The sequence below is a fragment of the Dipodomys merriami genome, unplaced genomic scaffold, assembly GCF_024711535.1.
Source record: "Dipodomys merriami isolate MVZ:Mamm:240054 unplaced genomic scaffold, mDipMer1.0.p SCAF_4, whole genome shotgun sequence".
Taxonomy (NCBI): Eukaryota; Metazoa; Chordata; class Mammalia; order Rodentia; family Heteromyidae; genus Dipodomys; species Dipodomys merriami.
The window spans coordinates 41565678-41577970 of NW_027205603.1; the positions used below are offsets into that span (position 1 = coordinate 41565678).

Consider the following 12293-nt stretch of genomic DNA (forward strand, 5'->3'; position numbering starts at 1 on the left):
ATTTGCATTGATATAGGTAAAAATCATTTTTATTGCTATCATTTTAAAACACATGTCATAGGGATAAAATAGCTGAAGTCAATGAAAACTTCTGTAGAAAAGATGACTGGGAGTATATGCTAAAAAAAATGACTTAACTTTTCTTTCATCCTTTTAAAACTCCTCATGACTTTTTCTTGTCATTTCTGTGGAGAGAAAAGCCACCAAAATTACTTGTACATCTCATTGTTGCAATGGGTCCACCTGTATCCCTATTTAAATGATTTGTTTTTTCCCTTCCCCTCCACAAATTATACCAACATCAAATACAGTGAAAGCAGAGGTTATACTGTGGGGGAGGGACATACAAAGCAACAAAAAATCATCTTATAAATGTTAGAAACAATTGCATGAAAGAAAAAAAAACATTTGAATACATATCTTGTGGTTCATTTCCCTAACATCAATTTATCTGACCTTTTCTGCTTGACTCCAACATTTGGTTGCGGGGGGGGGGGGGGGGGGGAGGGGTGGGGGGGGTGGGGGGGTGGGGGGGGTGGGGGGGGTAGGGGGGGTGGGGGGGTGGTGGAGATCAGGTAGGCGGGACAGGAGGGGGATGAGAAGGGATGGAAAAAGGGAAACAAAGGAGGAGGCAACAATGCTTGATAAGAAATGTACTCATTATCTTGTCATGTAATTGTAACCCCTCTGTTCGGTATTTTCACAATAAAAATAAATAAATAAATCCCTTTAAAAAAAAGAAAAGCCACCAATGAAACAAGTAAACAAGTTGGCCAACCCTAGAGTGCAATTACAATGCATGGTGTAGAATAACGCATTTCCCGTGTAAATTTGGTTAGGTAGTGTGTATCAATTCTGTAATGTTTTCACAATCTATCACACTTTCCTAATTTTGCTATTATACTCTCTTTTCTTGCCTCAGATCTATTAGTTAAAACTGATAGCTCCTGTGCTGGCTTTGTCAGCACACATTCTAAAATTATAATGATACAGGGAAGATTAGCATGACTCCTGAGTAAAAATGACATGCAAATGCGTGAAGTGTTCCAGATGTTTCTATTTCTAATTTAAAAATCATACAAAAAAAAGAAAAAGGTGTTTTTCTGAAGTAAGCTTTCAGTACCTCTATTCTTGGTAAGGATGAGCAATAGGTCATTAAAAATGAAAATGGCATTAGTTCAGAGATTCAGAGTTGCTTCACTTGATTGGTGTCCAAATATTTTTGTAAGATTTTTTTGAAATTGTTACTGCAAAGGTGATTATGTACAGAGGAGTTACTGTTACATAAGTCTGGTAATAAATACATTTCTTTTTGAACAGTGCCACCTCTTCCCTCTTTGGATGGTTTCCATTGTTTGTTGTGACAGTATGTGCTTATAAATCTACAAAACACCCTGGATGGAAACAGAGGAAAGAACACACTTTGACATGATAAATTATACAGGATTCTAGACATTCACACAGTGAAACCAAAGGAGACCATTCTTAGAAGAGGATCACACAGGCTCAATATCTATGGGCATATGATTATACAAAATGATGTTTAGTAAAATGAACAAATTTTGGATCTTAGGATTTCTTTATATTCTTCAGAATTACTTAGGAGTTTGTCAATGTGCACTACATCTTTTGATATGTACTATATTAATTAAAGGAGCTTTATAAAATACTGCATTTATGCTAAAATAACAATAAATATACCTTCCTGACTTGTTAAATATAAATTTCAAAAAAGAATCCTGACAGTTACTGAATTTACTCATTCTTATATTTTCAAGCTATTTTATGACTCTGAGAATAAGTAGGTGAGAGAAGCATAACTAATTGTTTTTTAGATTTTAGCCTACTCATGTGAGACATTTCATTAACAAATAAAAAAGTAACTGTAAGTTAATTTTATAATTTATCTGGAGGGATTCATTTTAATATAAGGGTAATTCCTTGTTAGTTGAAGCAATCTATGAAATATATCTGGAGTGGAGTGTCATTTTGTTTTATATACAGATTGTTTTGTGGCTCCTTGTTTTATGAGTGCTTAAGCCTTTCTGAAGAATGAAATTTGATGCTTATTGACATATTTATCTCAAAATGAAAGAAATATTTAATTCAGAATTAAAATGGCCAGGGCTGGGAAGGTGGCTCAGTGGTAGAGCGTTTGCCTTGCATGCCTGAGGCCCTGGGTTCGATTCCTCAGCACCACATAAGCAAAAAAAAAAAAAAGCCAGAAGTGGCGTTGTGGCTCAAGTGGTAGAGCGCTAGCCTTGAGCTGAAGAGCTGAGGGACAGCGCCCAGGCCGAGTTCAGGCCCTATGACCGGACCCAAAATAAGAATTAAAATGGCCAATGATCAAAGAAACCTTTGTTTAAAAAAAATAAGTTTCTTATTGTGAAAATACTGTACAGAGGGGTTACAATTACATAAGCAAGGTAATGAATACATTTCTTATCAAGCATTGTTGCCTCCTCCTTTGTTTTTCCCCTACCATCCCTTCTTAATGTTTTGTTTGGTCTAAGTAGACTGAACTTTCCTGACCACATGTGACATAAACCATTGATTGATTGCATTTAGTGAACCAAAATAAGCTCTCCATGTGGAATAACAATATGCTGATGTTTACAAAGTGCTTATTCTGTTAGCAGAGAGTATGCTATGTCAGTTCAGGGCTGGTAACTGTGTTCCATATGATCGGTATCCTTACTTCCTACCACTTGCAGTCCCAAGACATTTGCTATACTTAGCCAAAGTGTTTTAGAAAAGGAATGAATGGCATTTCTTCTAAAACCAGCTCAGCTCTTGGGAATATGTAAAAGTTTGTACTACTCAGACTTAGTTTAATATTCCTGCTGAAATTTTTTGAATGAACTTAACAAAGAAGAACACAACCATTCTTGATTTAAAAAAAATGTTCAAGAGTTTAGCAACTTGACCCCATCAAAAAGAATTAAAAGTAAGATGATGGTCTGAGCTTTCGACACTGGCCTGGGTAAAACAAGTAAGTATAGTATATTGAGAGTGCTATTCCAGGGAAACCAAAGTAAAAAAAAAAAAAAAGCAAACAATCCACTAATAGGAATATTTGCTCTGTCTTCGTGATTCTAATAGCTCAACATCTTTAATTTTTCTCAAGCTTCATATTTTACTGAAGTTGTATTCCATTTGTATGTAATATAATTCACAACCATCAAAAATAGTTGAATACTGCTTTTCCATTCAGGAGCAAAGCCATTAGAACTGGAAACTCATGAGCAGTATTGCTTAATATTCTGAGCAAGTATGGGAACAAATAATAAAACTGACTTATTAATCATATCTTTGTTTAGGATAATGGATTTTAGTTTTTGGACAAAAAGCTAGGGAAAATCTTTTTCTTTAACCAAAATATTCTTTATATCAAAAAAACATTGTTTTCAGGTTTTCTATTTTATATGAGGATCTTTAGCCATTTGATTTCACCTTAGGAAAATGAACCCACTCCTCCCATTTCCCTTGTAGTACTGGGATTGAACCCAGGGTTTCATAAATGAGAGACAAGCCCAAAACCATTTGAACAATGCCCCTGTCTTTTTGTGTTTTGTGTTTGAAATAGTATCTTAAAGCTACTAAGAGTGCATTTCAGGATATTTTCCCAGGATGTCTGTAACCATCTCCAGTACCAGAATAGCTGGAATTTCAGTCATGAGTTACCAGGCCTGGCCAAACATCATTTAAAAAAATTCTTTACATTTCTTTTATGGATAGTGAGGTTGAGCATTTCTGCATGTGTCTATTAGCCATTCTTCTTTCCTCTTCAGAGAAGTTTCTCTTTAAGTCTTTAGCCCACTTATTTATTGGGCAGTTGTTTCTTTGAAGATTTGTTGTTGGGGGATTTAATTTTTTGAGTTCCAGGTATATTTTAGATATGAGACCCTTGTCTGTTGTATGGCTAGTGAAGATCTTCTCCCAATCCGTGGGCTTTCTATTGATCTTGCTAGCTATGTCCTTTGCCATGCAGAAGCTCTGCAATTTCATGCAATCCCATTTGTCCAACCTTTCTTTGATTTGTTGTGTTTCTGGGTCTCTATTAAGAAAATTTCGGCCTGAGCCAAGGAGACCTAGGGTTTCTCATATTCCATCCTGTAGTGTTTTCAGGGTGTCTGCTGTGACTCCCAGGTATTTGATCCATTTGGAGTTGATTCTGGTGCAGAGAAACTTCTCTGAAGAGGAAAGAAGAATGGCCAATAGACACATGAAGAAATGCTCAGCCTCCCTAGCCATAAAAGAAATGCAAATCAAAACAACATTGAGATACCACCTCACCCCAGTTAGAATGGCTATAATCAAGAACTCTAATAACAACAGATGTTGGAGGGGATGTGGACAGAAGGGAATCTTACTGCATTGTTGTTGGGAGTGTAAATTTGTTCAACCACGTTGGAAATTAGTATGGAGGTTCCTCAAAAGACTCCACATAGAGCTCCCCTATGACCCAGCAATCCCACTTTTGGGCATTTACCCAAGTGTTTACAAACAAGACCATACTAAAGCTACCAGCACAACTATGTTTATTGCATCATTATTTACCATAGCTAAGATATGGAACCAACCCAGATGCCCCTCAGTTGATGAATGGATCAAGAAAATGTGGTATATATATACACAATGGAATTCTATGCCTCCATCAGAAAGAATGACATTGCCCTATTTGTTAGGAAATGGAAAGACTTGCAAAAAATTATATTAAGTGAAGTAAGCCAGGCCCAAAGAAACATAGGTCCCATGGTCTTCCTTATTTGCAATAACTAGTATATGTCTGAGTCAAGCAGAAATGGTCAGATAAGTTGATGTTAGGTTAAATGAACCCCATGATAAGTATTCAAATTTTTTTTCTTTCATGCGACTGTTTCTGACATATTTATAAGATAATTTCTTTGTTGCTTTGCATGTCCACCCCCCGCCCCACACACAGTATAACCCCTGTTTTCACTGCATTTGATGTTGGTATACTTTGTGGAGGGGAAGGGAAAAATGAAATTGTTTAAATAGTGATACAGGTGGACCCATTGCAACAATGAGATGTAGAAGTCATTATGTCGAAAAACGAACTTTACAACTTTGGTGCAGGGGGGAATGGGGGTGGGCAGAGAGGGGAGAAGGAGATGGGAAGGGATCGTAAGGGGAAACAGGAGGAGGCAACAATGCTTGATAAGAAATGTACTCATGGGGGCTGGGAAGGTGGCTCAGTGATAGAGCAGTTGCCTTGCATGCATGAGGCCCTGGGTTTAATTCCTCAGCACCACATAAGCAAAAAGAAAAAACCTGGAAGTGGCACTGTGGCTCAAGTGGTAGAGCGCTAGCCTTGAGCTGAAGAGCTGAGAGACAGCGCCCAGAGTTCAGGACCCACAACCGGACCTCCCCCTAAACCCCCCCCCCAAAAAAAAAAGAAATGTACTCATTACCTTGCCCATGTAATTATAACCCCTCTGTACGGTATTTTCACAATTAAAAAATTCTTTAAATATTGGATATGGTATAGCATTTTGTTTTTGAAATAGTGTAGGAGTATGGTTTTCTTCTTTATTACATATCAGTGTATTTTCCCCAGTGTCAGGATTTGGACTCAGGATCTCAAGCTTGTTTGGCTTGCTTACTTACAGCTGGCCCCACAACAGTTGAGCCACATTTCCAGTCTGACTTTTTGCTGGGTATTTTGCAAATTGGATCTCTCCAATTTTTCTGTCCAGGCTGATCTCTGACCCAAAAAACCTCTAAGCCTTATCCTCCTGAGAAGCTAGAATTATAGGCATGAGCCACTAACATCCAGCTACTTGAAAAATGTTGACATTTTACTGATGCTATTTTCTATACAGTTATGGAATTTTAAATCTGCAATTTTATCACATCAATATTGCGTCTTTGGTCTAGCCCTACAAGGCCAAATCTAATAATTAATAAAGTTAGGAAAATTAAGTTAAACCTTTAAAAAGCGTAAATCCATGTGTAAGATTTAATAAAATTTTGCTAACTTTTCCTTCAACAGTCCATATAGGGTTTCTCACATTCAAATGTCTGAAAGAATTGAGCCCTACACATGGACCACACATCATCTAATCTATTACCCCCTAATCCATCATTAGTAAAGAAGTTATGTGCCCAAACTGACCGTTAATCCTGACCCCTGACTCCAGGTCATTTCACTGGGGAGCTCATCTCTTATTGGATAGAAATGTAAGTTCCAATCCAAATAAATGATAGCTTTCAAGAATTGATTACGTTAAAAATAAAGTGATGTTTTATTTTTAGGGTAATAATTCCTTAAAACATTGTAGTTGTTGATTTAGAGAGTTATTGAAAAGATAAAACAGAGAGTTCCTATAAAGCTCCTATCCAATTTTAATTATGACTAATACTTTACATTAGTATGAGACATTTGACATACTTAATAAGTCATAATTGATCCATTGTTGTAATGAAATCCACATTCTCTTCAGCTTTCCACAAGTTTTTTCTCATGGCCTTTTTCGAATCCAGGATTCCATCCAGGATCCTGTCCAGGAAGCCACATTACACTTAGTACTTATATCTCCTTAGGTTCTTCTTGTTCTCTTGTTTGTGACATTTTCTGAAACATTACTTTATGTTTCATGACCACTACCGCATTGAGTCCTACTGATCAAATATTTTAGGGTTGGTTTCCCCATTGATATTTGTTTAAGAGTTTCCTCATACGTAAATTGAAATAATTAAAAAGAAAAAGAATATAGAGTGGTAGTTTATGCCTGTAAACCCAGCTATTTGAGAGGCAGAGATCTGAAGGACTGTGGTTTAAGGCAAAGAATTAGTGAGACACACACCTCAACAAATTAGCTGGGCATGGTGGGGTGATCTCAGCTATGTGAGAAGCAATAGGTAGGAGGATCACACTGAAAGCAAAAATGTGAGACCATATCTGAAAAATATAACCAAAGCTAAAAGGAACTGGTAGCATAATTCAAGTGCTAGATAACTTGACTAGCAAGTGCAAGACCTTGAGTTCAAACCCTAGCAAAGCATTGTGAAAAACAATGAGAACCCACAGAAACAAATTTCCATTTCATCATGTGACTCATTAATGTTGACCTTCATTTAAAAGGGTTTACATGGGATGTTTGTCATATTTCTCCACTGTAATGTCATTCTTTCTCTCCTTTTTCAAACTATTTTTTAATAATGATGCCACATTCACCATTAAAGGTCAGAGTGGCATTTGAAATAACTGTGTGTTCATGTTTGTCTCTTCCCATCCATGTATATCTTTTATCATTTGTTTTTTTATAGTATGAGATCAGAGATATTCATTTTGTATGTGGGGTAGTAAAATACTATGTTAATTTTGCTCAAATGCTACCTTTGGCTCCTGGTAGATATTCTAGTTGGCTTCTCTATCTTTTTCACTTACCTCATCCATGGGGGTGGGGGTGGGGGGCATACTTGAGCAGTATTATTTCCTAACACCAAAATATGCTCTTAATTGTGTATTTCTTGGTTCAGCTCTAGAATAGGTAATTTCTCCAAGATTTCTTATCCTTTCATTGGAAAATGGCATTAGAAACCAAGCTCTTGGTTACTCTTATCTATTTCCTTTGCTCTTCATACACTTTCTACACCAACATGGACAGCCGTGCCCTCACCATCTGCCATTCATTTACTTCATTATCTAATTGCATAATCCATGATTAATGGTTTCAGAATTTTAACCCTGTACTTCCAGGACAGGCAACTTTATCAAGCAATGCACAGATCTTACATGCAGTTCTTTTTGCCTTTGGTTTTATAGACTTACTCACTCCAAGAATTAATTAGGTCAGCATCTTGCTTCTCAATAAGTTGTGTATATATATATATATATATATATATATATATATATATATATAATATTGATAAACATATATACTTAAAATATACTTATTTAAATTTAAATAATATAGACTTTTAAAGTATTTTCCCTCCATTCTTGAGTTATCTTACCTCTTCGTTAGTGAGACCCCACTGTATACATCATATCTTATATACACTATAGTTTATCCATTACAGTTTACATATGGCATAGAAATTGTATGACTTTCAAATGTATAATGTTTTATACTTATTATATACTATACATATGATTCATCTATGGAACATCTCTCATTGTCACACTCTTAGAAAACTGTGCCTTTTTGAAACTCTAGACTGGGGATGAACATTTTCATTAAAAGCAAAACCTAGCTGATAGCTTGTTTATCTCACTTGGAGCTGTTTTAAGCAAAACATATCTTTAATATTCCATTATGTCATGTTTCTAGAGAGCCAGGCTATGAACATTTATTTTTTTATCTTGCTAGTATTTGCCCAAACAAAATAAAGCTATCTGAAGTTAGAGGAAAAGGTCATTGTAAAAATAATAAATCTGAGATGTCAAATGAGAGAACTCAGAAGTCATATTGATTTCTATGCTTTTAATTAAAAAATCATTTGAAAAAAGTTGACTCATTGATTAATAAATTTAAAGTCAGTTACTTCCTTTGTTCTAAGGGAGACTGCATTCTTCTCAGCTCCTTTCTTTCTACCTTTCATCCTTTCTTTTCTTTGCTTCTTATTTTCTACTACATAAATGCTTATGAATTTATGAAGTGAGTCCCTTTTTTGAGGTAGAAATTTCAATAGAACCTGTGGATACACAGGTAAATAAAGTTACTTATGTCCTCCAGGACTATCATTATTGAGACAGAAAATTTGAAAAAGCAATTAGAGCATAGTGATGGTTATATTAGTGCAAAAAACATAAGGAACAGAGGAGTATTTATGTCTGGTGAAGGAATGTTGGAAATGTATGGTGATGGTCACTGAGAGACAAGGAAGTTCAGGGTAAGGTAGCCTGTAGATTACAAGGTATAACAAATTTGAGGAGCTGTGGAGATGGAGATGGAGCGTACATGGTAATATGGAGGATCAGGTTTGTATGTATGTATCAGGAAGGACCTTGAGTTAGATTTTATCTGGGAATGATGAAAGAGTCACTGAAAAATTATGAGCAAGGTAAGGAGGAAATCATACACTTAATCACTCTAAGATATAGTCACTGGGGAGAATTAGAAACTCATAAAATTTGTTCTTTAAAAATTTGGTACGTGGCTATCGCTACTATAAAAATGGTCAGTGACGGTAGGGTAAATCAGCAAGGAGTCATATGAGCAATGTTTTCACAAAAATAAAGAACTGAAGCTGAGTTTGAGACTACAGGTGGTATCCCATCTGTTGTCCCATCTACTTAGAAGGCCAAGGCAGGAGGATCTCTTTAGCCTAGAAGTTTGAGACAGAAAGAAAGAGAGAAAGAGAGAAAGAGACAAGAGAAAGAAAGAGAACAGAAATGGAAGGAGGAAAGGAAGGAAAGAAGGAAGAGAGGGAGGAAGTTAAAAAAGAAAGAAGAAAGGTTAAAAAAGAAGAGGAAGAAAGAGAAGGAAGGAGAGAATAAAGTAGTACTTTAGGGTGAAAACAAGTAACAGGTTCAATAAATCCTACTGATCTCCACTCTCATTAAATTATTTTTTTAATCTTTGATGGAAAATAAGCACACTTTATTCAATCTTCAATTGACTATTTGAGGATTATGTAGCCAAGAATCGTGTCAGAATTTCCATAAACTATCAGTGCAAGAAGGACATAGTTTAAGTATTTCTTATTACATTTCTAAATCTTATTACAAAGAGAATGTAGAAACAAATTTAGTTAAGAGTTTTGTGGTTTATATCTGTGGCATGAAAAAAATGAATGTAATGTAATGAATGTGATAGCTTTTTGCTATGGGGAGATTCTTCTTACACTTTGTAAAGTATGTGATTTTTGGAGACTAAAGTGCTCACCCATAGTGGTGTTCATGATGTAACCATAGAATCTAATTGAAAAAAAAATGTTCTCTGGCAGGATGAATCCTTAAAGCAACTTCAGGTAGTTCATCAGCCATGGCTCTTGCCAAGTGACACGGAAAGCGAAGGAGTGGAAGCGGATCAAGACAAACGTGAGTAGATGCTACTGTTTACTGACAAAAGCTTCTGCCTGAAGGAATTCACAGTGAGGTAGTCCCTGTTCATGGCTTTAACCAACTGCAAAGGGGAAAAAAAGTTAAATTTGATTAGAAATCACCCTACCATATAAGCCATACCCCAGGTCTATAAATCTGCATTCACTGATTTCCTAATTGTAGTATAGAGGCTCATGAACTGAAGAGAAGAGAATTATTCTAAGATATGAACCTAAAGTGTCCAGTTGAAACACCAACCTTCTATAGAATACCATCAGTGACAACTTGGCATGATGTAAAATATTTAAAGTATATTAGGATCAAGTTATTGACATGCACATAAATTATCCTTGGTTAAATAAATAAAGTTATGTGTACAGAAACTATCCTAATTTAAACAAAATTAATAGTCATAGAACTTAAGACAAAATATATGTTTCATGATTTAAGTCACTGAATGGTTATTGTAGAAAGAAGGGACAGATAATTATGTTAGGGCTCAACACGGACCAGCTTCTCCAGGGATTTAGTGTTACATTGTTAATCCTATGGCTTGTTAGATTGCGACATTTTTTTCTGATCCATAGCTGAAGCTTATGTGACTAGTAAGAAAGCAGACAAGAGACAGATCTGAGCCAGAGGCCTTGGGTTAGAGGAGGAGGCAGGGAGGGCCCCACTGTCATGTTAGATAGAAGAAATGCCACTTCCCTGAGATAAAAGCATTTTGAACAACCAGTGAACATTTCTAAAGTCAGAAAGTGTACTTTAAGCAAGTTCAAAAGCAAAGATAATATTTTGAATGCTTTTAAGCAAGAAATCCTAAATGAAATGGGCTATAAATATAAAGCAGCCCTGGATGCAATGAATCAGAAAGAATTAGCACTGGTCCAGAAATACTGTATTATGGGAAAAACATTCAAACACACACACAAAAACTTCATTTAATATACACAAACTCCAATTCTAGAATTTGTGTTCAATTATTTTCATGAAATTATTTTGATCCTTTCCAATTTTGTGTGTGGAAAAACCCAAAACCCTTTAAGCAACTTATGGATTATATATATACAGTGGGAACACACCATGTATAGATTTACTCTGTTAGATCCAAGAAAGGCACCCCAAATTAGCAAACACAGGTGAGCACCATTTTAGAGAATGAATATTGTGTTAATTATATGTGTGGTATAACTTACAAGGAACTAAACTTTAAATTCAAGAAAAGAATCAACCCCAATAATGTGCTATATGCAATCCCAAATTCAGACTTTTCCCTCAAATCCGTTTTCAATCAGTATCAATACTTGAAAACATAGCTTTGCGTTTGTCATGTTGAGACTCATAATAAACTTTTGATAAATATCACAAGATTGACTAAATAAATAAGTCAGCAAATAAGTAGATAGATCAGTTGACGTCCTTGGAGTTTTTCAGTTTTGTTTATTAGGATAGTTAGCATTAAAATAAACAATAATCATTATAAACGTATTTATAGCTTTATTGCAATGTTAATATTTGCTGAATGGAGTAACAACCACTCTAAACAAGGCCATTCTTGAGTTTTTGCAACCATAGACCTAGAACCAAAAATACTTAATTTCAGCAATGTTGTCCTGGAAGGTGATCCTTGACAATGATAAATTGTTTGAAATAAAATCATGGTTTAAAATAATTAGGTAGTGATAAGAGCCATATGGAAATAGAATGCTAGCTAGCATTGTAGTCAAGTTCACAGCACAGATGCTTTGTCAAGAGTGGCTTCCAACTGCCAGTTTCTGGAATGTGTGTAAGGTGGAGCCACTAGAGCCCTGGAACCTTGCATGTGGTTTTGGAACAGCTCATAAGATACATGGAGATCAGCCACTCTTTTTTCAGTGAGAGGAACTAAATGACATAAATCTACATGAAGCCCCATCGGACCCACAGATTGCAGACTCATACTAGAAATTTATGAGTGAGGAAGAGGACAAATTTGTCTTTCCAACCTTAACACCTGTTTCATGACTCAGCTTTCTGTAAATAATACCTTGGTAATTTTATGGAAGTCTTTGATTTCTCCTGAGACAAAATTACCGTGGCAGAAAGTTTCCAAATAATGTCAGAATCTTTGCAGTGGTACATAATGCTTATTTATCATTTTAAAACAAGAGCTCAAATAAATTTTATAAGGGAGCACCTATTAAATGAACCTATCTTTGAATGATTACATAGCTTTATAAAATTTATTATAAACAAGATGAACAGAACCCTTAAGTAGATTTTTTCTTAAATTTATTTC

General features: G+C 35.5%; 1 protein-coding gene and 1 non-coding gene across 14 annotated transcripts in view; both read left to right on the forward strand.

The window, feature by feature from the left end:
- Positions 1 to 12293, forward strand: part of CUNH8orf34 (chromosome unknown C8orf34 homolog) — a 413720-nt gene that overhangs the window by 374527 nt on the left and 26900 nt on the right. For 12 of the 13 annotated variants that reach the window (XM_069990879.1, XM_069990876.1, XM_069990883.1 and 9 more), the window contains one exon: positions 9919 to 10012. The exons of the other annotated variant lie outside the window; for it this stretch is intronic. In XM_069990879.1, the coding sequence (XP_069846980.1) occupies positions 9919 to 10012 (94 nt within the window). The remainder of the gene's footprint in view (positions 1 to 9918; positions 10013 to 12293) is intronic. 13 annotated transcript variants of the gene reach the window in all.
- LOC138806446 (U6 spliceosomal RNA) lies at positions 950 to 1056 on the forward strand. The gene has a single exon (XR_011365887.1). It is a non-coding gene; the product is annotated as a U6 spliceosomal RNA (small nuclear RNA).